General features: G+C 42.2%; 2 protein-coding genes across 9 annotated transcripts in view; one reads left to right on the forward strand and one right to left on the reverse strand.

Annotated features, from left to right (window-relative positions):
- Window positions 1–11,591, forward strand: part of EPS8 (EGFR pathway substrate 8, signaling adaptor) — a 125,939-nt gene extending 114,348 nt beyond the window's left edge. For all 7 annotated transcript variants that reach the window (XM_066184455.1, XM_066184453.1, XM_066184460.1 and 4 more), the window contains 4 exons: window positions 2,481–2,718; window positions 6,369–6,549; window positions 7,174–7,303; window positions 10,187–11,591. In XM_066184455.1, the coding sequence (XP_066040552.1) occupies window positions 2,481–2,718; window positions 6,369–6,549; window positions 7,174–7,303; window positions 10,187–10,300 (663 nt within the window). In that variant the 3' untranslated portion in view covers window positions 10,301–11,591. The remainder of the gene's footprint in view (window positions 1–2,480; window positions 2,719–6,368; window positions 6,550–7,173; window positions 7,304–10,186) is intronic.
- Window positions 11,592–19,115: 7,524 nt separating this feature from the next.
- PTPRO (protein tyrosine phosphatase receptor type O) overlaps window positions 19,116–25,488 on the reverse strand; it is a 144,591-nt gene continuing 138,218 nt past the window's right edge. For both annotated transcript variants that reach the window (XM_066184461.1, XM_066184462.1), the window contains 4 exons: window positions 24,276–24,430; window positions 22,691–22,826; window positions 20,648–20,768; window positions 19,116–19,647 (listed from right to left, as the gene is read on the reverse strand). In XM_066184461.1, the coding sequence (XP_066040558.1) occupies window positions 20,664–20,768; window positions 22,691–22,826; window positions 24,276–24,430 (396 nt within the window). In that variant the 3' untranslated portion in view covers window positions 19,116–19,647; window positions 20,648–20,663. The remainder of the gene's footprint in view (window positions 19,648–20,647; window positions 20,769–22,690; window positions 22,827–24,275; window positions 24,431–25,488) is intronic.

Genomic DNA, 25,488 nt, shown 5'->3' on the forward strand with positions numbered 1-25,488 from the left:
TGATGTTCCTTTGGTTTAAATTGCTAATGTGTATGACATTTCAGGAGTGATGTGTGAGACAGTTATTTTTTACCTTTCTAACAATACTATTTGATGTGATTTACTCCATTTTCCTCACAGCAATTACTGGGAGAGCTTTCAGAGGTAACTGAATTACTCTTGTGATATTGAATCTCAAAAATTCCTCTTTTGGACTATGTAGTCACCAAATTCCACAGTGCATGCTTGGTTCTTTTTATAGCATTGAATAGAAGTGATGGGATGAATGTGTGGATGTCCTCAAAAGATCTGGAGTTAAAAAAAAGAAGTGTTAAAAAAAGAAATGTTAAATGGGATTCAAATATATAATTGGGTTTTGGGCACTGTTCAGCAAAATGCAAACAGTATTTTAATGTGGTTGCATTTGTAAATTTAGAGTTTGAGTGACGTTTCCAGATTAATTTTTGTTTTCACTGCAGCACGTTGTTTTGATGAGGCTCATGATTGCAGCACAACATGTTTTTGCAGCTCCTCCAGTAACATCCATTGAAAGTTACATGTAGTTTTTGGCTTTCTCTTTTTCTGCATTGTGATTGTGGCAATGGGCAGTGGATGCCTTGGTTTGTAACAAATCCTCTCTATCATAAAAAAGTTCAACTTTTTCTTTGTGTTTTTTTTAAGAAGGTCAAAACACACATGAAGAAGGTACATTGTGGGGATGACAGTCTAGTAATTGGAATCTGTGAACAAGATTAAAAGATGTGACTATCATTGGAACTTTTTAGTAGCTGTGAAATTTTTAAATTCATTGACAAGATTTTGAGTCTATCACAGTACGTCTAGATATAATACATGATGGTATATTTGCTATACACCTCGTGGGGTACTCTACACCAAAGGGCAAGTTTCATAAATATATTTATTCTGCTTGTTCACTTTTATATCATGCATTTCACTTTCCTTGTCATTTGACAATTAAAAAAGCATTTGTCTTCTTAACATTAAAGCAGTAAAATACAGAAAAGTCAATCATGATTATTTTTTTAATCTCCCACATTGCACAAAGCAGTTAAGATCGATGCCTTTGAACAAGTAAATGTTGAGATAAAAACAAATGAACAAAGAACAATCTTAAATGGGAGACGTTTTTCAGGGATATATGTTTGATTTAGTAACTGACTATTATGGTTTAAGTGAAAAATCATCCAAGGGAAGTAAGAGTAATTTCTCAGGCTTAACTGATTGGATGGAGAAGCCGATGGGATAAAATTTCTAATGGTTTAAATTCACTACTGAATGCCTTGTCCATCAGCTGGGCTTCACTGAGCTGGGAATTCCTGTACAAAAGCAGTTGCTGACATTTGATGAAAGTTTGATTGTTGTCAGGGCAGTGATCTGCTGCTCAAATTCTAACATATGGCTCCTACAAATATTTCCCTACTTGATCCTCTGTAAAACCCTCTGACTCCAAGGAAATAGGGAAAGGTATTTCAGGAAGGAGAAATGAATCTGGAGAATGCATTCATCTCACTTCATACCAAAGTAAGCAGAGTTCTCATAACTACGAGATGAGGCATCCCTGTTGAGTAAACAAACTTTAATATTGAACTTTCAAGCTGTGTTAGTCCAAAATTGTGGAAAGGGAACACTGTTAAACAGTGAGATATGGAGTTTGAACTGCTTGAAGGAAAGGGGCAGCACAAGTGGCTTATGGATTTGTCTGTTTTTATGATTGCTCTGGGAAAATACAGGTGTTCTTCTGTAACTGGTGCCATTCTAAAGGCAAAGAAGAAATTACTGCCCAATGTTATTCTTGAGACACTTGCTAGTTAGTTATTAGCAGCAAGACAACTTACATGCTGTTAAAACATTGCATTAAGCGGGGGAGAAAGAAATAACAGTCCTGTTCCAAGATTCGGGAAATCTGGGGCTTGTTTTTAATCAGATTATTGCCTTGAGATGGCTTGTAGTGATCACAGGGCTGAAAAGGCATAGATGAATGGATAGGAGGAGCAGGAACCTCTTAAATGCTGTCTGCAGTCCAACAAACAATGTGTTATCCCATCCTCAGTGACATTTATAAGCTAAAACATTAGTTGAGTTTAGGATGTGTTCATTTTGAAGGGGTTTTTTAGTAACATCTCTAAAATATACATTTTTACACTGATTAAGTTCAACAGGTCAAAAGTTTTGAAAGCTGTAAAAAAGTGCCAGTTAATAGAAGTTTGAAATTTAAAAACAATCTCATTTATAGAATTCATCTGCTTGAAAGAAAGAAACGTGTTTCAGAGGATTTCCTTGCTGTGGGTCTTGTGTCCGGCAGAGAAGGAAATTGATGCCAAACCTTGATGCCAGATCAACTTTTGGCAAATTTTGGAACTGTATCTGGCAAGAGAGCTGCCTTTGGTGGAATAAATGACACCATTTGATGTGAAGCCTGGGTTTGTCTGACATCTTGCCCAAATTTTGTTTCCTGACCCAGCCTCTCTTGCATCCCGCAGAAACAAAGGACGGAGCATGCGGCGAAACAGCCCGAGCCGGTTCCCGCCACACCCTCACCACCGCCCACCCCAGCTTCTGTCCCCGTGGCTGTCCCCCTGCCCCCCAGTGCCCCAGCTCCTATCCCAGTCCCCGTGCCCAAGGCGCCGGCTGCGGTCAGCCGCCAGAGCAGCACCTCCAGCGATAGTGGCGGCAGCGTGGCCCGCGATGCACAACGGCAGAAGCAGATTCCTGTGGATCGTAAGTTTGCCCTAAGAAGCGAGATAAAAAAAAGCTTTCCTCCCATTCCCCTGTGTGTTTGGCTTGATTCTGGAGTCCCTTAAAGTTGCGTTTCAGATTAATCTTAAAATCAAAGAAAAATTTCAAAAAATGTAGTTGTAACCTTACGTTTAACATACAGGTTTGCCATGGGTGTGTGTTCTGACCCTTGCTGTAATTACCATAATGGTAATTAGGGAAAAACACTTTACACTTGTCCACTAGGTTGGAAGAGACCTTTAAGAGTCCAACCCGTGCCCTAACACCTCAACTAAATCATGGCACCAAGTGCCACATCCAGTCTTTTTTTAAACGCATCCAGGGATAGTGACTCTGCCACCTGAGCAGACCATTCCAGTACTTTATCACTCTTTCAGTAAAAAACTTTTTTCTAACATCCAACCTAAATTTCCCATGTCTGGGATCTCCGGTCAGTGGTTTTAACATGGGCATGGAAATGCCCATGCTGATATGCTGGCAACCTAAATAATTTTAAAATCAATTACACTGTTTTCATACTTCAATCCGTGATCATCCTTATTTCTAGGTCATTTGCACCGTTCTGAAACACGTATTCAGGGCTTCAAGAACAGTTTGCAGGTCTGGCTGATGCACAGGAGCCATGTTACAATAGTTTTGTAGAGTTACTTTACAGTCAGGGCCCCCTGGCTTGGTCAAAGCAGCAGCAAGTGGCAGGCCATGGAGCAGACTTTGCTGTCCTTGTCCCAGGAGGACATAGGGACATATTCCATACCTCTGTAGCTGGAAAAAGTTGGTAATGTGCATCCAACAGTGTGTGGCTGTCTTGAGAAGTACTGATTAAGGCCACCTTGTAAATATGCCAGTTGAGGCATGCTGAGGCTGCTACTCTGTATTGACTGAAAGCAGGTAGGGTTAGAAAAGCTTGCTTTGTCAGTAATTTCTGTCCTAAATGCACCTCATGCAATGTGATTGCTTGGCTTAGAAATAACTGAAACGTGTAGGCAAGCGTTTGCCACAGCTTTTAAAGTAATAGCTGTAAAAATAATGAGCTTTTTGTAGTTCAAGAGTTGACACCTTTTCATATCCTCTGCCTCACTGCCTGTACCAGCAAATTCTGCTTCCAGCTAAGGTCAGAAACTGGCACTGAGCATAATCCTTTCAGGGGAAGGGCTTCTTTGCCCCCTGTCCCCAGTGGATGGGAAGTGTGTCTGTGTGGATAATCCTGTTGGTGGAGTCTGTGGTGACATTGCCTAGTGGAGGACAAGCTTCTGCCAAAACTCTGAACTCAGGAGGGCTCTGAGAACGTTTCCCTATATTCACCTAATGGACTGTCTGGCTGGAAATTATAACTGGAGAACAGCCTGGTTGGAGGAACAGGCTTCACTGTTGCTTCCCAAAGAAAGGATTTGTAACTTAAACATAAGCAGGCAAATAAACAGTTACAATACATGTGGAAAGTGAGGGTGAATTTCCCCCCCACACACGAAAATGATAATTTTATTTCTGTGGAAGGACTTTGCTGTAGCATGGCTGTGCCCCTGAATCCTTAATGGCCTTCTCTACCCATTCTAGATGGAAAATGAGAAGACCATCCTGGTTTTAGGTACAGGGCATGTGTGAGGTGTGAAGATTTACTGTAGAGGTGTGGGTCACACACAGGAGATCCAGCCCAGTTAATGATCTTCAGGCACCTCAAAACCCTGACAGAACAGGTGCCTCTGCAAAGGTGATGGGAAACCTGCTAGCTAAGTGCCCACCTGAACCCTGCAGAGAGCTCTGCAGAACCTGCCCCATGCGCAGGGCATCCTGTTTATTTCTGATAACACATCTGACAATGGGAAGGATCTCTTATCTAACAGCTAAATATTTGTGTCTTGATACAGTCTTGGTCTAGATTAAGCATAAGTCTTTCAAAATCTGTGTAAATAGAAGAAAGATAGCAATGTTCTGTCTCTCTTCCTGCTTGGGGAAATAAGCTTTGATAACACAGCCTAAAGGCTTTCCTGGTTTACCCCCTGTCAGATTGGCACAAATCACTGAGCTCATGTCACTGGGCTTCTGATTCACACTCAGGGTGGGGAGAGAGGAGAAAACCCTCCACAGTAAGGCCTGAATGCCTCAAATATTATACTAGAGATACTTTTTCCACTTCCAACCTAGAGGCTATTTTGTAAAAGAAAAAAGGAAATGGTTCAACCAACCATTTTTCTTCTTTTTGCTGTGGTGATTAAAGAAATAATCCTAGAGGCCTATGTAAAGTTTATTTTTATTTAACTGGCTAGAGATATTGATCCCTGGAGAGGTTTTGAGAGAACCCCTGGAGAGGTTTAGTGAGAATACAAAAGGAAAGTAGAGAAAGCAAAACCATTTCTGTCTTGCAGGGTTTGGGGTTTTTTTTCATATTGAAGTTGTTTTGATTTCATCTGTTCCTATAAGTGTAATGGGAGAAAAGGAAGAGGTTTCGCCATCTGAGTGCATTGAGAGGGTGGAGTAGTTACTGTTTGTGTATCAAAGTGAGAAGGTTGAATAAAGACCACTAAAAATATCTTGGCAAGGAAATTCTGAGAATTTTTGAGATGATTTGAGTTGTTTGTCAGAGGATTTTTATAGTTGTTCCAATGTTAAGGCACAGAGAGTTTAACTATGCAAAATCAGTATCTTCTCTGACCCCAAAAGGTTGTTTTACACCTTATTGAATTCTGTCTATTTTTGTGAAGTTATCCAGAGAAATGTTCTATGACTATCATTTTAAACAATTCTCACTGTCATTGAAATTGATCTTGATGAAATGACTCAAAAGCATTTCACTTGGTTGCCTGCTAATGAACAGCGACTGAACTAAATGTTTCAGACAAATGGGTTCTGGGGGATAATGAATTCTTACAGTTTTGTTTAAAATGAATAAATAAATAAATAAATTTGCCCAATTCTTGAGTCTCTGGTGAGAGCAGCTACCCTTTTTTTTTTTTTAATTCCTTTTTTAATGCAAAATGTGACAGTGTTTCAGCTAAGCAGCCACTCCAGGCTTGGAGTGAATTCAAATTTCTCAAAACCCTGTCAAAAATGTGATTGCTACAAAAGCTCATTGGATGTAAGTTGCTATGTGTCAGCAGCTGTGAAATTTTTTTGCCTATGTTGATTTGCACCAAAAAGTTGGACTTTCAACAAAAAAACTGTTTGTGGAAAGTGCTTCCTTCCCCCAGTGTCAGCAATCTTACAACCTTTCTCATCATTTTCTTGTTTTCATTTTTGACCCCTCAATTCTGTTGGAAATAAAAAGGCACAGTGTGACAATTGAATAATCCTCCATTCCCATTTTATTCTACAGCTCGGGTGCTGTCACACTGACTTGCGCCTCTCTGTGACACCCAGCTCATCTCTCGTTCCTGAGGTCTTAGTTGAATTCTATCTGGGGTTTTTTCTTTTTTTATTTTTGCTTTGTTTTGCAAAGAGAGGATTTGGAATATTGAAATATTCCCTGGGGAAAAAAATAAAGGAGAGTAATAATTCAATCAGATCCAATGAATGAATCTTTAAAGAAAAAATAAGTTTATGATTTCAAGTGAAGAAATTCTTCATTACAAGAAATGACTTGGCTTTGGCAAAGCAACCTTGAGAAGAACTCCTGTGAGCTCGCTCTCTCTCTCTAGGCAGGAAATCCCAGATGGAGGAGGTGCAGGATGAACTTGTTCACCGGCTCACCATCGGCCGCAGCGCTGCCCAGAGGAAATTCCACGTGCCACGGCCAAACATCCCGGTGGTGAACATCACCTATGACTCCTCTCCTGAGGATGTGAAAGCCTGGTTGCAGTCCAAAGGATTCAACCCTGTGTAAGTTCCAGGGCAAATGGAGCAAAACTTCTTTAAATTGTTTTCCTGTCAGGAAGTAGGATGAGGTCTGACCACCTTTTAAAATCAGGCAGCCTCCTGAAAATCAAGAGATGTTAGCTGCACTCTTAGAAAAAAAATATTTTTGTTTTACATATAGATATATGTGTGTTTGTGTGTATATGCATATGTATGTGTGTATATATGTATGTATATAAATGTACCTAATACATATATAAAATGTATTGGCAGATTATATATAATCTATATTATATATAGATTCTGTAGATCTATAAACACATTGCCAAATATATGTATATATACATACATATGCCAATGTGGTTACAGATCTACAGAATCCATACATACTAAATTTTATATAGATAGATTCTATATACAGTATACACATATAGTGTATACTATATACATATAGAGGCTAATATATATTTTAGCCTCCACCAAAAGGTGTACTTCTATACCCAATTGACTTCAGTAGTCCTGCTGCACAAAGTTGCTCTGAATTTAGCAGCTCTGCCTGAGGCAATGTGGGCTGAAAACAACTTATTTCACTGCCTTGGCCAGTGTGGTTTTTCTCATTTGCTGTTTGTTCCCTTGCTGTCTCCCCAGGACTGTGAACAGCCTCGGTGTGCTCACAGGGGCTCAGCTTTTCTCCCTCAATAAAGAGGAGCTGAGGACTGTTTGCCCAGAAGGGTCGAGAGTCTACATCCAAATTACGGTGCAGAAATCTGCCTTGGAGGTATGGACTACTCTTCTCACTCACCTAACCTGGGGCACCACTCCTGAACCTGTAGGATTAGATAACTCCTTCTGTGAGGCAGGTGGTTTTTCCTCAGTTCCCATGACATTGATAAAACATTCTTTTTTATGTGAGTTGTTTGGTATTATTTCATTGGAACAGCATTCATTCAAAAATACCAGGTGAGATCTTCCCCACTTCTAAAGTGGTCCAAAAGCATTAGAAATAGCACTCAATTTAAAGATGTTCTGTGGTGTAATCCGACTGCAAGAAGACAAAATCAGCCAAAAAAGAGCTTTGGAGAAAACATTGGGAGAGTAAAATGCCCCTTTTCTTGCTTCTTGCTTTGCCTGGTGCTTGGACAAACACATACTCCCAATAATTTTGGTGGTGATAAGTGATTTTGCTTTATCTTTGTAGAGGAGATTTGATTTATAGGCCATGAGAAATTGGTAGGGTGAGCCCACTGCTGTTGGCCTTTCAGGTCAAAGGCTGGGGCACCTGCACTGAAGGGAAAACACTCTGGACACTGTGCTAGCAGAGTTTCTGAGCCAAGGATCAAGTATTGTGTCTCTGTATTTATTGCTCTGCAGCAGTTTGCTTTAATTAAAGAAGTATTGTCTCTTAAACACTTCAAGCTTGTAGCCAGAGCTGTGCTAAGGACAATACTTGCCAACTTTAAACCAGTAGAATTAGAGATGCACCTACCTTTGTTTTTTTCTTTTTTTTTTTTTTTTTTAAACTTGTCGTGGCAAGTGGAGAAATTATCTAGATATGAGATCAACCCAGGTGAGAAGTTACATTCTCCACATCCTATTTAGAAGAAAATCTTGAAGAGTTTTAATATACTTTTCTATCCTCTCCTTAATATGAGACAGTCTCACTTAAATGATTTTAAGCATTAACTACCAGGCATATTTTTAAAGACAGGCATATGATAATGCATATTTTACACTTTACATGATCAGTGTGGCTCAGAGAGCATCATTTTCTAACACTGTCAAAATTGCTTTATTCCCTTCTCCAAGCCCTATTTTGCTGTTAAAGGAAGGGAGAAATATTTCACCTTTACTCTTAGGAATATAAGTCACTACAGTCCAGAGCAATCCATCATTTCCTAGTGAAGATATATTTGTATTTGTCAACTTTTTTGCATGCCAGCCATCTTATTTCAGTGTACTGAGATGGAAGTGGCTTTGCGGTGAAATCTGGTCTGAAAAGCAGAGATGCATGGGATCATAGGGGTCTTTTCTGCTCCATGCTGTTACTCTGCTTGCCTCCGTTAGGCCTTACTCTGCAAGAAACTCAAAAGTCCAGACTTGTCTAATAAATGCCCTACAAATGTTAATTAACTGGTACTTAGGGTCTCACAAGGTAATTGGGGTTTTTTTTTGTTGGGGAAAAGGTAATTGAAATGTTTATTTCTGCATCGGTTATTTCGGGTTGAATTTCAGAATTTACGCAATTCCTGATGGCTTTAGCCTGTTGTTTGCTGAATTATGTCATCAAAGGAAGTTGCACAGTTCTTTCTCTCCCTAAATAGTATAATATAATGCATTTCAAGCTCATGTTGTCATTGATGTTATCAGGAAGGCAAATTCTTTCAGCTTGGGCTGTTTAGTTATTCTCAGGAAAATATTTGTACATGACCACTAATAAAGTCTGTTGTTGGGTATCTGCTGATGTTTTTTTATGCATGCCTTCAGTAATGGGTGCTGCACTTGTTCTGTATCTGAAACCAAGAAGGCAAGGACAAGATGAATCAAGACAGATAAAGCTGCTCCATCACTTTCAGAGAGGCACTTCCAGGGCCCCTCACCTGCTTTCCCCTTCCACTCTGGGAGAGGAGAGCAGTGGTGTTTTAAGTAGGAGGAGCACTGTAGTTCATTTAGAAATTTTCTCACTCTTTGTGGCACCAGGTGCTGCATTTTAATGGACAGAATGGGGTAAATCGATATGAAATTTTATGAAATTAATAGGATGCATTTTCAGAGTTCAGAATCACCTGCAGCATTTTCCCCTTAACAGTCCTGGAACTTGTTTCATACATTTCAAAACCAGTTTCTGCTTCCTTATTCAGAGGCTATTTTGGAAGCTGATTTTGAAGTTTTGAAGGTCATGTCATGGCCAGATAGTACAGTAGCCGATATGGCTCTTTGTTTATAATCCCCTAGTTTTATTCCAAGTCAGGCACACTTTGGGAAGTTCTGCTCTAATGAATAGGTGGTCCTGGCCTTGCTAATAATTTCATTTATGTTGGAAAAACAATGTTTGCAGCTGGTTCAGTAGACCTGCTTTTCACTCTTAAGAGGTGAAATAAAGCCTTGTCCTCACAATGCTTCACTGTTGCTGATATTGTAATATGGTCCAATTTCTGTGACTGTGCTCTAAATTTGAAACCTGTTTCTGAGCTGCAAATGCAAATGGTGAATTGTGTGAGAGCCCCAGGCTGAATCCTTACTTAGGTCTTGCCTGTGCAATCCCAGGTGCATGTGTGAGCTCTGTGTTTCCATAAATCTAAACCTACCAAGGTTTTTAATTTCTAAATATTATTGCCCAGATTTTTAAGTATGGAATACTAACAAACTCTTTGAGCTTTAACCCTGCTTTTACCGAAGCCACATTTTATGAACCCCCTAAATACCCAGCACTTCCAGGGCCTCATGTGGGAATTAAAGATGCCCAGCAGTGCTGAAAGGCAAGCTTATGCTTTTAATAGTTTGCAGATTTTTTTTTCCATGGTTTATATCTAAGGCTAGTGTAAATACTTTTCTGTTGGAGCTACCAGGTGAGTTTGTTCAAACAACTGTCTTAAAAAAATGCTGGCAGAGGAATTTCAGTACCTGTCCAAGCCACAAGTAAACTCTTCTCTTTTATTTATAGGCTAACAGTGGTAGTTCAGAACTGCAAGAAATTATGAGAAGACGGCAAGAAAAAATCAGTGCAGCTGCCACAGATTCAGGTGTGGAGTCCTTTGATGAAGGAAGCAGCCACTAAATGTGTTTTCTCTTTTCTTTAACTCCATTGTCCATAGCATTAAACCACCCAGCTTTGCTTTAGGAGAAGAGGAATGTCTTATTGTCTTGTAAACCTAACTAGCCAACATAAAGAAAATTTACCGTAGTCTCCACAGAAGTACCTGCTGCTGGCTCCCCATTGTGAAAAATGAACAGAAGAGAAATGCAGTGGAGATTCCTGACAGGTGGAAATATTGGTACATGATTCATTCACACCCAGAGATGAGTCTTGGCTTTATGGAATTAACATGACAGATAAATTGGAGCCTGTCTTTGTTGGTGATTCATCTGAGGGAAGCTGAGCCAGCAATAAAAAAGCATTTGAACCCTTCAGTTATAATAAGATTCTGAATCCCATCTCCTGCTGTAGTGTGCAATTACATCTGTTTTGGCTCAGTCTTTCTTGTCAGGCATTTGGCTGCAGGATGTTTACTTAAGTTGTCGACTCCAGCAAATGTAGAGGAAATGTTTAGGGAATGAACAGCAGCCCAACACAGACTGAATTTTTCCTGCATCACTCCCAAGATGTTTTATTACTAATGATGCTGTTTATAGCACAATAATATTCTGTACATTGATTTTATCCATATTTCACCTGTGATGACCTATAATATTGCACAAGAAGGAGTAACTAGAATATAGTAACAACCCAGCTCAAAGAGGTGATGAGATCTGCTGTAGCCATGCAACAACTCACAGTACTTTTCTTTAAATATAATTGCATTTTTTTGTCTGTAACTTAACCCATCAAAAACAACAGTGTATAATCTAGACTTCTCTGTGTGTTGATCCCAGATATCAGTTTTTCCTCATGCAAAAAGCCTTTGTCATTTCCTTCATAAATGTAATCTTTCAGAAAAGTGGATTCCTGAAGGCAAAACAGGGGAAAAAGAGAAAGAAAAACATCCCTTCCAAAAAATGCTATTTTTGGAGACGCAATGATTTTTTGTCACAAAATGTTCTGTTTCACATGGTCATGTGATTTTATATATAATATATGTATTATATATAATATCACTCAATTTAGACAAATTTAATCATCTAGTTTGATTAAGTTTCATAGTGCCTTTTTCACATGAATCAGCTTAAAGTCTGCAATAAACAGTATTTGTTAAAATTGTATCTTTGTGTCTACAAAGACAGTATTGAAATAAGAAAGTAATCTTGATTTTTGCTATTAGTTTGCTTTTCCTCTGCATACAAGGGAAAAAAGAAATCAATTCATTTTTCACAAATGAAAAACTAAAATCTTAATAAAGGTGTTAGTGCCATTTATTGTAAATGTCCTTGCAAGTACTACTTCTGTGTGGTTGGTCATGTGTCCATGTACGTTTTTCCATTTAATATATATTCCTTAAGCCTGTCTGCACAGAGATGGCCTTATTCAGAAATGGGTTAAGAAGTGATAAATGCCATTACCTATAAGTGCAGGAAGAGGAACCTTTAAAAAGGTCTTTGAAACTCCTTTTTAAAACTTAGGGTGCCTGTCTTCTCTCTCATGGGAAGGATGTCTGATTCCATAAAAAGCACTATGCTGGTAACCTGCACCTCTGCTCCCCCTGATAATTCCCAAAATAGGAAGCCAATATTCATCCTCTCTGCTGGCTTTTATTTCAGCATTCAGCCCATGGTTTGTCTGCTTTTGCCCAGAAAGAGGCATCAGCTCTGGGAGGTGCCACACTTTGTGAAGTTTGGCACTCTGAGGTGGCGGAGGGAGAACTCATGTTTCACCTTGGAGAGAAAAGAGGTGGCTTCACAAATGTTTGGGGTTTTTTTTGAAGCTGGGTCTCTGTGTAGCTGATGTTTAGGAAGTGCCAGACAAGTCTCAATGTGGTCAGTGTGCTCAGAGGCTTCTTGGGAGATACTTGGGGGGAAAAGAGGAAACTCCTTCCACACGTTGAGGGAATAAGCAGAATCATCTTATCAGTCAAGGTTGGTTGCTTGGCTTGTGTCTTTTTTTCAGAGTTTCTAAACTACTAATGAATTAACAACCAAGTACTCCTTGGGTTGCATTTACCCTTTCAACTTTGCTGAACTAACCACTATAATTCCTGTGTTACAGTCTGTGAAATCTGAATGGTGTTGAGAAAAATATTTCCCTGATTGCTGGAATTTCCTTGGTGGTTTAAAGCACTGCAGGGAGCTTCACCCTTTTGCTGCTGTGCAGTTTTTGAATTTTCATTTTGTTGGCAGCAGTAAGAAATCAAAAGGAGATCTCATTTGGGGTTCCCCAAATGAAAATAAAATGCTTTCTTCAAAATATTCCATGGTAGAAAACAGTAGTAAAATGCAGTGTTTCATTCAAAATGTTTTCTCTACGATTTGAGCAGTGAGGCTTATTTTTTCAACAGGAATGTTTGAGAAGGATGTGATACATCTTTGAGAAGGAAACAAAGCAGTTTTTTTAAATGCCAAAAGCAGTGCCTTATCAGACATTTGATAAGAGGGAGTAATTGAGGAGTAATTTACTGTTTTGCTGCCATCAATCTGCCTTTTCAGCTGGGTGGAGGGACGGCGTTTCAGCAGCCGGTGTACACTCAGCAGCTCTGTGCTTTCAAAGAACAAACCTTTTAACATCAGCACGGCACTTCTTCCCACTCCTTTAGGCTGCTTGTTTCCTTGGGACACCATGTGGAGAGCAAACCACTGGGAAACCTCCCATTTAATTCAGGAAGAACACTTCTAACCAATAATGCTGGGTGGAGCAGTTTATTTGCCATCTAGCAATTCAAACGTGAAATAGGGCTTGGCTCAGACAAACTGCGATCTGTGACATTTGATACAAACCTTTATTGCTCCAAAGCATTGAACTGCATAAAACATTGATGGTGTGTTGGTTGGTTGGTTGGTTGGTTTTTGTTTTGAGTGGGGTTGGGAAATAAGTGTATATATCATCCATGACTGATGTGTGCAGAAGCAAATGGTTTATGAAGCAGAAGGAATATCATATCCAAAAAATTACAGTCTGAAATGTGCAGAGCTCTCAGTGTGTTCATCAGTGTTTGTGAACTTTTCTTGTAACATCAGAATTTTGATAATTTAAGGGAACAAAAAAAAAAAGAATCCAGGAATAACTGTAAGATATAAGTCCTATCTAATTAGGACACAGGGAAGTCACAGAATTTCTATCTTAATGTGGGAGTGAAAGCATTCTGAGTTTTCAGGGCACAGAGAGAAGCAAGCTATAGCTTGAATACCAGACTTTGTTCAAGCAGGTGTCACCACTGATCATCCTGGGCTGCATTTCAAGCATAAAGGAAACATGATTATGAATGGGAACTCAACATTCTGGTCAAATCACCCTTTCATAGGAGCCCAGTTTTTCTACTGTGTTGAGTCTGGTGTCTAAACTTGCCCTGTTTAAGGATTGCTTCTGATGCACCAAAGTATTTGAGGGAATACTTGTGAGATCAGTCTCCCACCTCTACATGACAGCACCAACATTATATATGAGAGGACTCTGTATATTGGTTCTGTGTTTAAGTATTTCACAGACTTTAGATTTCTACTGCTTGTCAGCTTTTTGCTCCTAAGTGTCTTTGGCTTGTCTTTTTTTTCAGTTTACAAGGTGCTTTAGGTTGCAGCTTTAGCCTCTAACTACTTCCTCAGTTTTCAGACCAAAATGTGTGTCAGGATCTGTCTGTGCTTCTACTCCTTGGTAATACTTGCATATTAAAAGAGGAGATGAGTGAAAATAGGGAGCCTTCCTGGGAGATTCCTAGGGTTCTGTGACTGGTGCCTGTCACAGCAGCAGCGAAGCTCAACCCATCTGCTCCCATCAACGTTTTCAAGGCATACAGAGTATGTAAATCTTCATCAAACCGAGGTCGTCAGAACCCACTCCACGCTGGAGCGGGGGGGTCTATGCTGCCCGCAGGGAAAAAGGAGAGGGAAGGGAAAGAAAAAGAGAACTCCGGCCGTTGCTGCGGGGGAAGGGAAAAACAAACGCGGCATCCGTAGGGATGAGATCCTTCACTCTGCAGTGCCCGGGCGGGGGGACCCCGGGCTGCAGCACCCCCGCCTGCCCCTGAACACCCGCGGGACAAAAGCGGAGGGGGAAAGGCAACACAACCCCTCTAAAGGCCGCGTGTGGCAAAGGGGGGGGGGGGGGGGAAGGAGGAACGGGGGGACGACGACACCGAAAACAAATACAGAAAAGGTTTAAAAGACACAGAAGCGCTTGTGGCTCCCACCTCCCGGCCCGGAGTCCGCGGAGAGGGGCCGCCGGTGCAAGGCCGGCCCGGCAGAGCCGCCCGGGCTGTTGGAAAGCGAGACCAGGAGGGAACGGCGGTGGAACTGTCAGCTCCGGGAGGGAACGGCACTGGAGCCCTCAGCTCGGGGAAGGAGCTGTGCTGCAGGAAATGCGCTCCGGGTCCTGCCGTCTGCAGAGCTCGCGCCTTCTGTCTGGAGCTGCCAACCGAGCGGGGCTCGGGGGTTTCTGGAGAATAAAACTCGCCCGCGCGGAGCCGCCGCTCGCCCCCGCGGCTTCCCGGGGAGCGGGAGCGGCCACCCCGCGCCCCTGGGGACACTGCCCCGCCGGAATCAATGTGCAGGGGCGCACGCATACATGTTCCCTCTCCGGGCTCTTCGTTGGGGTTCCCCGGCGGCTCGGAGCGGGAGCAGCCCCGAGGTCTCTTTTCCGGCAGCGGGGATTCCCCGGCTCAGACTGCGCGGAGTTTACCGCGGCTTTAACTTCCCAGGCCGGGCCTTACCCCGCCTGCGCACTTTGGCGCGGCTCCGCGCGTAGTTTATTATTACGCGGCGCAGCGCGTATTTTCGATATTGCGCAGCGCACAATTTCTTTACTATGCGGCGTTGCGCGTAATTTTCCTACTACGCGACGCATAATTTCGATACTACGCAGCCCGGATGCGCATTTTCTATACTGCGCGGAGGATAGTTTCACGTTGCGCGGCGCGTAAATCCATATTTTGCGGCGCGGGTCCGGAGCAGCGCTTCTATCCATAACCCGCGCCGCGGATGCCGCGCGGCGCGCCTCTTCCGCTCTCTCCCTCCGTCTCAGCGGCCGCGATGCATTTTCCGATCCTTCCTCCCTCCCTCTGGGCGGCGCCTTCGGGAGTTCTATTTGTTCCTGTGTTTTGCCTGTGTTTGTTTCTCTCCCGGCTCGGGTCCCGCTCCCCGCCCGCTTTGTGTGTTTGCAGCCGTCCCGGGGTCGGCTGGAGCCGGAGCCTTTCGCTGCTTTGTGTATCCGCCGCTTGACGCTCGTTTCGCTGCGGGCTGTTCCTTCGTTCTCGGCTCCGTGGATTCCGTCTCTCGCTCCCGGTTCGGCCGGGCCCGCCTCCTTTTCCCCGGCAGGCTCGGCCGCCGCCTCCCGCCGTCGCCTCGGGTCAGCAGATTTTGGACCAAGTTAGTCGAGACTCCGTTATCTTCATGCGGGAAAAGCCAATTCTTTATTCACTGAACTTTATACAGTTTTCACACACCTCCTGTGCAACACCTGTTGACTGGGAGTTTTCTTACCACTTCATTTTTTGGTCAGAAGGTGATTTGTGTGTGCAGGCTCAGGTTCAGGTTGTTGACACTTTTCCCTTATGGATTCTCATGGAACAGCTGGTATTGTTTACACAGATGCACTTATTCTTCAACCCAAGAATAGGTTGTTGTGTTAACCAACCTTTCATACCAAGATTGTTTTCACATGGGAATTTGCAGATTGCTTAATTACACTTAGAAGAGATGACAGGCCAGCTGTTAATTTAATAGAGCAGGGCTGATTTTAGGAGGTCTTTCTTTTATAATTCTTCTCCCTGTCACAACACACAACATTATTGTCTCACAAGAAGGGGCTGAAGTAACTAACAGCTTTTGCCTGCCTTAATGAAATGACAATTTTGGCACAAGCCCTTAAAAAGTTACAAGTGAGAGGCAGGTGCTGTGACTGTGGTTAATGGGGGGAGGGAAGGGCCGTTTTAGAGCATAAGATGGTGATGTTGATTCTTTGACAGGGGAAATTCATCCCATTTAACTGTAGGGGAAAAAAACACAAACAAACAAACAAAAATACAACCCCAGAACATTAAACTGAAATAAAGCACTAGTAGAGACTCCTGACCTGTTCCTAATCTTCTGGTGAGGTTTGCAGGAAACTATTCTGAAGTACCCATCGCTGCGCACGATGTTCTGGGACGGGCCACACTTTCACACACACCTCTAAAAGCTTCTTAAGAAAAACCAGTCATGTTCTCAAGTTTACTTACTTTTTGCTTCCATGGCAGCACACACAGCATGAGACAAGGAGAAAACCTGCCCTGGTTTCAGTTAATCGTCACTCACAGCACAGAGCTGCTTTTACAGACATTTGGGTCAGTGGATTTTGGAAGAGCAGCAGATCCAGACAGAGCATCAATAGTGTCAGCAGAGCTATGGACATGAAGCCCATAATTCCAAAAATCTCTTGCCAAACCTGAAGCTTCAGACAGCTTTACAGCTGTGATGACTTGAGAGCTTTATTTTGACAGATGCTGGAAACAATATTAACATGAGGCACAAATCCAAACCATTATTCTTTTGGACTTACACTGAAGGTGTATGATGCGGTAAAGCCAAAATTATATTGTGTCAATTCAGGCTAAAAGGCTCTGCATGAGTCTTCTGAACCACAGCATCTTCCAGACTCATTTATTGCTTTACTCATTTCTTGAATGCTGGGAGAGGTGGTTTCCTTTGCCATCCCACATGGCCGCCAGTTTTGCATACTGTGTAAAAACCCCCATTATTCTGATGGAATTTTCATTGTAATTGACTTTGTGATGAAGTAGCTAATAAAGGACAAGTACACACCTGCTCCCGTGTACATGGAATATTTTTTGACATGCATTCAAAAACTGTCGAGTAAATTCAGGCTGCTCAGGCAGTGTCCTTTGCAACAATGTGATTTTGGCATCTTTGCAGCAATTTTGTACCCTGTCATGTTCAGCCAAGCTTCTGTTACAGCCAGCTCGCACCGTGACACTTTGTGGGCACAATGAATGGTTTAGAGGTAGCCTGCTTACTCTGGTCTGTGATACAGAATAAATATAGACTGAATGGGCAATGGCCAGCAGGAGGGAGGAGACAGTAGATGAGAAAGAATTTCACAGTTGTGGGTTGTTTTTTTTTTTCTTCCCCCAGCCAGTTCTCTAGAGGGGTATGAACAGATTTTCTGAGTAAACATAATAGAACTCTGAAAAACGTTTTTTAAAAAAGCACAGAGGAAGGTCTAAATAGTCAAAGTGCTCATTTATAATTCTGCTTTCTCTTCAGTTTAGGCCAGACAACTATTTGCTGTTCTTACTGGAATGGCAGGCCCTCCAGCTGAGGCACACCAGTGAAATGAGGGAGAAAAGGGCACCACTGAAGCCTTTCTTGTTACCAGCCGGCTCCCTGAAGCAGGGTGCTCTTCCCTTTTGCATCCTTCTGGTGCTTGGAGAAACAGCATCCCTGCTGTAGGGCTGGGATTAGTGGAAACAATATTAGATGCCTGGAAACAGAAGGGAGGGGAAATGCATCTCACACCCATTTAGTAATCAGAGGTGGGGTCCTATTTAGTACCCCTCACAAGGACCCTATTTTATCTGGGAATTGTATTAAGTCTATGCAGTTTTGCATAATATACATGGGGCAGTTTGAAGGAAGTTTTCCACTGTAACCATCACCACGATGAAGTAGTTATCAGATAAGTGTGCACCTACTTACTTCCCAGTGGAATAACTTTGGAAGAAAAAAGGAAAAGGAATGTCAGCTGAAGGAGACTCTCAGGCTCCTGAGAGCAGCTGAGCTCCTGCCCAACACCCTGCCAGGTGACAGCAGACCAGGGGTGAATGAAATAAAAAGTGTGTACAGGTGTGTTTCCTGTTTTGCTGACAGTGACTTCTCCACAGGTAAGCAATCCAGTGTGTTTACTTCCAGTTCAAGTCTGCTTTGTTTACATTGAGTACCATTGCTGCTAACTTCCAATGAGGTGACACAAAGCAACAGGTTACAAAAATGCCATCAAACATCCATTCTGACAGCATCCATGTCACAATACACAATGATGTACCGGAATTATACAAAGACCAAAAAAAATTTAATATATATATATAGCTAATTATTTTGACTAGAACTGAAACGGACAGCGAAAAAGAAAAGAGCCCCCCACCCTGCCCCCAAAGGCCCTGCAGGAATCCATACTGACACTTCGGCAGCCTGGTAGCAACAAATTGATAACCAGCCCTCCAGCCCTTCACATGCCAAAAGCTTGTATTTGTAGCATCGTAAATTCCTGGTTCAGGAAAAAATAGTTAACGTCTATTTTTTTAAAAAACCACTTTTTGTGGTTTTTCTTTTTTTTTTTTTTTTTCTTTCCACCCCTCCAACCTGAACCAGCTTCATGTTTTTTTCCACAGGGTTAATAATTACAAAAAATAATAAATGAGTGAGGGGTATAGGCACCATAGACTGCTCAGACAGTTAAATACTATAGTATATATGCTAAGATATCCCAGCTTGAAACTCAGTTGCCCTGTGATTAGATCCATCTAAAACAAGAGCCTGATCAATGGCATTACTGAAAAAAGGTTGGCATAAAGAGCAATCCTTCTGCTTAATTAGTGGCAGCCCAGTCAAGCACCAAGCCCACCCCTTGTCTCAGCTGCCTGTTCCAGCTTTGGGCTTCCCAGCTGGGATTTCTGCTCATCAGAAATTTTCTGGTCAGTCCATTCCTCGGGTCTTGTGCTCCCCCCAGGCCCCACGTACATCAGTGCTGTAAGGAAACAGTCAAATCCACAGTCCCAGCAACCCCTCCCGCCCTCCCAGTCCCTTTTCACAATCTCCAGATTTCTTCATGGATGTTCATGCCTCGCTATTCACTAATGAGGTATTATTAGATACTAACAATGCCTGCTCTCCTAGGGACAGACCAGTGACACATGAAGAAAGCTCTTCAGTCAACCATTAAAAAAATATTGCACTTACTTTAACCTTAAGCCCAACCTGCACAGCCAAAGAAAAAAAAATTATGAAAGAAATTAACCGAAAGTACCAAACAAAACCCCAACACTCTGGAGCAATCTATCTTATGCACATATAGTGTCTTTTCCTTCATGTTGTTTAGCTGAATTTGGTCCAGTATTTAAAAAAAATGTCCAGAAATTAAACAGTTCAAAAGACACCGCAGGCTCGTTAAGGCTTTGTCTCCCCAGTGCTTCAGAAAGGTAAAAGTTTCTTTGCATCATTGTCCATGCACTGCAAAGCAGTGATCTCTGGTGGCACAACACCTGCCCGTTCAAACCATCAACAAAAAATAAATCAGAAGCAAGGGAAGATGGGTGTGCTTCATGGTCTCACCTGCAAAAGAACAAACAGAATGCTTTAGAGAAAAGGAAAGGATATAAATACAGTTTTTAGCATTTGTTTGACTGAGCCTCTCCACAGGCTAGTACAGGCAGCTGGGTGCTGGAACTCAGATTAGACAGTGACCAACCTAAACATGAGGGGCAGAGGCAAACTGGGGTTCCTTTACAGGCAGGGTGATGATGCACACAGGGATTAATAAAGCACATGTGCAGCACCACAGACACACAACAGACACGGAACTGTCTGCTGACACAGCACTGGATGTGCTGCCTTCGACCCAGCTCTCCACTAGCTGCTTGAAAAGCAGTTTGTGTCAAAGCTTGCAGATTCCTGCTCCACCCAAAAGGGACTATTAAGGTTATGGCTGGGTGATTGCTGCCATCTATGAACCAAAGAAGCTTAAAGAGCAGTGACACACATCCCCACCAGCAAACCTCGTGGTCACAGCCACTTGTTTTGTTCAGGCACGGAGGTCAGTGGGAAAGTAAGAGCAAGCCTTCACTTACGCTGCTGGCGGTACCAGTTTGAGAGCCTCCTGGTTCTCTGGTTCTATATTTTTGGATTGAGGAAAAAACTTCCCACTGTTTCATGTCACTGCTTTTTGGTTACTAACTTACCCTCCAGAAGAGCATCTCCAACCCTCTGCTGGGGCTTTGGTAACCAGGCAAAATTCTTTTTTGAGAATAACTGAAGATACTGAAGTTTTCCCTCCCTTTAAGCTTTGCAAGGCATGTTAGGACAAGTGGCAGGGAATGGTTAGATGGCTCATCAGGAGTTCAGATTCTCTTTAAACATCAGTAAGCCCATATTTCCTTACAGTGCCATGGAAAGGCTAGCGGATTATTTACTGCGAGAGGCTAGATGGATTTTTCCCTCAGTGTCCGTGTGAACATGGAAGAGGAATAAGAAAAGCCCCAAACTGCCAGCAAAGCTCCTGGAACGGGTTTGTGGGGCTGTGGGCATGGCACAGGGCCAGGCTTGCCTGACTTACCACCTGTGGCTCTGCACTAGGACTTGCTGACATTCTCATATATGACATCACTGATGCAGAATTGCTGCTTCTTCTTCTGCCACATCAACTGCACACACTGGTGAATAAAAATGTACTGTTCCTAGAAGAAAAGACCAAATCATTGGGCACTTTTTGCACCTCAGAAAGCATGGCAAAATCCCAACCAGTGAAACAGTTTGATAGTTCACAGCAACAGCCTGCACAGCTCCATGTCTGCCACCTCAGCCCCTCACAATGCACAGAGGGAGTTATCAGCTCCCAAAACAATAGTCCACAATTGTTTACAGACAGCAGAAGGGAAAATCCCTTCTGAATGAATGAAATCCACCTGGCACCATAATCACCTATAAATAACCTGAATGAATGAAATCCACCTGGCACTATAATCACCTTTTAATAACCTGAGTGATGACAGAAGAGTTGAATCTGAGTTAAAGTGGGTCTACTTTACGTTGCCTATAAATCAATAAATAAATTCCAAGAAAGATGTCTGAAGGCTTTCTGTGCCACAAATTGCACACACACCACATATGCAACTGAAATATTTCAATGAGGTGAATGTTCCTTAGTGTTTGACTTATTTATCAATGAAAAGAAAACCCCAGTTTTGTTCAGAGGGTAGTTAATTTGGAGAGACTGGTTTCAATTCAGGATATTCCCCATTCTAAACCCCTTTTTGGGCCTGTGCCACATGTTTTTTTAAACTGCTTACTGAGACGCTGCCAAGTTTCCAGCATACAAGACAATGTGAACTCAGATGAGTTGTCAATGGTTTCAGATTTTGTAAGGAAAAACTGTTTGGTGGCCTCTGTGACTGAGTGTCAGTGTCACTTGGCCACTGCTTGTAGCAGCAGGAGCTCAGTAACTGCCCTTAAACATCAGCCCTAGGCAGACAATGAGGTTCTACATGAAAAAAATGTAATTAAAAAAAAAAAAAAAAAACAACAAAAAAACAGAAAACAACCCTACAAAACTCCACATCACTTCTGGAGTGATAACAGTTGCAGCTGAAATCAATCAACCATCAGGATTTTTTTTTTTCCTCTGGTGTTTACATAAGGATCTGCCTTTGGATTAATGCAGTGAATTGTGATGAAAAGTGGCAGTTTGATAGGAATGATCCAGAATGGACTGAAAATTACTTTTTTTTTCATTTCCAGATGCTGGTTGTTGTCACTGCAGGTTTTCTTCCTCCTCTTCCTGCTACAAGTTTTTTGCTTTGCTCTCAATTCAACAAACTTTGGCAACAAACATCCCAGCCTGAAAACAATGATGGTGGCACTTCCAACTGCATGGAGGTTGCCACGGTGCGTCTAACCAAGGAAGAGTACAACAGGCATGAAATATGAAATCGTTTCCTCATTACTAGGTAGGAACTGGGAAGGTTCAGATGCGTAAAATCTTCTGCTTTGAAGAAAGAGTTTGTGATCCCCCCCTGGTTTTATGCCCTAGATATATATTGTCTATATACTTTTGTCTTAGAAACAGAAAAAGAACTACCCAGTAGATATTTGGGTAGGGAGAGGGGCAAACAGGGTGTCTGGCAGAGTCAAAAATCTTTTTCTGTTTGGCTTGTTTGAAATTCCATTGTGTAATGAGCTCCAATGCTTGGCTGGATGATACCAACATGATACTTGAACAAGGCTGTCCAATACTGATACCATTTCATGAGCCATTAATCCCCTCAGCAAGCCCAGCTCTTTACAGTGCGGTTTGAAAATTTCATATGTTAATCTCTTCTAATGTGTTGTCTGCACATTCATTTCACAGAAGGTGAGAATAACTAATTTCCTCTGACAGACAGTGAGATTGCAGATATATCACCAAACCCACCTATGCAGCAGATCAATGTGACAAGATCACAATGAAGATGAAAACTTGATTCTATTGATTCATAGTGATTTTGCCAAGTGCTCAGGGGGAGCAACAGTCATTAGACAGGAACATGCTAAAGAGGGGTATGAAATGGGCACAACAATGACACAGGACCATTGTCACAGCGCTGAAGTGAACAGATCCTACCTCTGTCTGCACCATGGACATTCTGTAGGACCTCATGTCCGACACCAGGCCCAAAATATCCACAAACTCGTGGTCACGGATGTGCTGCAAGAGCCGGTCGAGGGCTATGAACGTTCCTGTCCGTCCCACGCCAGCACTGCAACACACACAGACCTTCACCTCAAACCAGGCCCTTCTGAAGGGGACACACAGCAAAAGCAGTGGCAAAACTGCAAAAGGCAGGAGTCCTGCAGTTGTAAGAGTCAGATAGAACTAATCTGAGGTCAGGCAGGCTGGTGGGTCTGTGGGATTTACCAGCACACAACCCATGGTCCATCGGTTGGGCAGGGTGGATGCACTCACACACAGAACGTGCACACAAACACCCTCACCCACCCTTGGCTCTCTGCTCTTCCTGCTGTCACCACTCCCCTCACAAACTTCATGAGACCTCTGTAACTCCAGGGGCTGGAAGCAGAACTGCAGAGACCTGCTCGGACCAAGGGATGCCCAGAGACAGCGGGCTCACACCTGCAGGACTCAGCTCCACAGCTCTCCACACTGCAAAGCTCTTGGCACTACAGCAGCTTGTCCTCAAAGGACAAGCCACCCAGGAGAGTCTGCACTCCAGGACTTCTGCCTTAGGAGCATGAGACACAAATAGCTACCACTCAGCTGAAAAAAATCTTCATTTTCCCCAAAGGGAAGCTTAGCAACCAGAAAAAATACACACTGCTTTCCTTTAGAGATTCTCATGTGTGTACAATTCTTTGCATTGTAATTTCACTTGTGATGTTAAAGTCAGATTTCAATGAGTGCAACGTTAGAGGTTCTACAGAGTTTCACACAGCATCTCAACACCTTCCCTACTACTAAGGGTATCTTAGCAAAACTTCTTGCTTCTGTTTTGTCATACTTTTCCTGAAAAGCCTTCGAAGTGTTCGCAATAATGTTTAACAGTTCATCTCAACACAGTTCAACATAAGTATCACAAAACAGGTCTTTATTTTGGCTTTTGTTGTGTTAATTTCTCAACTAGCTTAATACAATGGAACTCCTGACATATTAATTGGGGATATTACCTGAGAAATTCATTCTCTGCCTTCTTTAAAGCCTGAAAACAATTGCTGCAGGAGTTGATCCATAAATTCTTTCTTTGCCCCCCCCCCCCCGCTAATTTGGTAGCATTGTTACTTTTAATCAATGTGGTCTAAGATGCACAGTATAGTCTAAAAATTCTATCTGAAAATATCCCTCTTTGCTGCTATAAGAATCCTCACTGAGAAAAAGAAAACACTACAGCTGTTGCCCAGCTCTCTGATACTTGCTTCTGTTCCTTCCCAGAACAATTAAGCAGTAAATACAGGATTTGATTTCCTAATATTATATATAAATCTCTCTTCAGGCTTACTGAGCACTTTTTTTGCTCAAGGAACAATATCCTCTATGAATTTCTCCATGAGGTTACAGGTGAGAGCTGCATAACACCAGAGAGAAACATCTTCAGCCACCAGGTGAGCAGATCCCAAAAATCTCTCCTTCTCACAGTTCCCCAACCGATTTAATTTCACACCTGGTCCTGTCACCTTTTCCTTGAAGCATTTACCTGCAGTGTATGACCATGGGGCCTTTAGTCTTTGCTGATTTCTGCCTGACCATCTGTACAAACTGTAGGATGCTCTCAGCAGCGTTGGTGGTGGGGACGCCGTGGTCTGGCCAGGCGGTGTAGTTAAAATGCATCACGTCCTGCACCTCATCAGCCTGGTGGGAGAAGCAGAACAGGAGTTTTAGCAGTCACACTGAGGGCTTTTTTGTCATTTAGTGCTTTTCAGTTTTTTTCCCACATACAGCCTAAAAAAACTGAAGCCAGCCAAAAAAATGGGTAAAGAAGAAACATGGTATTTGATTACAAAGTGGGGGGGATTTCAGACCATCATTATCAGAATGGTGTGAACTTCCTGTTTCTGGGTTTGGGATTTGCTTTTTGCTTTTGTCCCTGTGGTACTTTCATCTTATTTTGCTTTTAAATCAAGAACTGTTGCATTTTTCAGCTCTGGGCTTTTTTCCTCCTCTAATTCCATTCCTTCTTTTTTGATTTTACCACAGATAAAGAACACTGTTGGCAAACAGTCAAGCCTGTACTCTTGATAGATTTTCAAGTTTTAAAGAAAAAAAACAACCAAACAAACAAACAAAAAAAAGGGAAGAAAAAACATTATCAGAGGAAACGCTTAGGAAAAAAAAGCTCATTATAAAAAAGAAAAACATTTACAGTACTAAAAATTCTACTGGCTTCAGATGAAGTAAGATCCTGAACACAACATATAATGTCCTGGGTCAGTGGTGAATTGCCAGTGCATAGCTTTTTCCACATCCCCTCCATATCCCTAACCTTTCCTTAATTAGATGGTGTTGGCAGCGAGCTGATGCCGGAAACAAATGTGGACGGAAATGCTTGAAAGTCTGGGGAGCTTTCATTTGGACACCACATATTCCCACATTTGTTTCAGTACTTTACAGGTAGACATGGTTATTGCAGAATTGCCCTTCTGAAAAATATTTGCAATTCTTCCATTGGTATTTTCAAGTTTTGAATAATTTATAGCAAGGTGTGCCTGAGATGCAGAAAAGAAGAAATTCACACATTTAATTATTTAAATCAGTAATTATTGGTACCACAGAAGTGTCCAGAGCTCTGGTACTACTTTTGTTTCAGCCTCGCACCTTGCTGAGAAATTCAGAGACAGCAATTTTAGGGGAAAGTTTTGCGATTTTGTCATTTGCCCATGTGAAGTGAGGGTAAAGATATCAATCTCTCT

The sequence above is a fragment of the Chamaea fasciata genome, unplaced genomic scaffold (assembly GCF_029207755.1).
Source record: "Chamaea fasciata isolate MVZ Bird 193981 ecotype frontalis unplaced genomic scaffold, bChaFas1.0.hap1 SCAF_5, whole genome shotgun sequence".
NCBI lineage: Eukaryota > Metazoa > Chordata > Aves > Passeriformes > Sylviidae > Chamaea > Chamaea fasciata.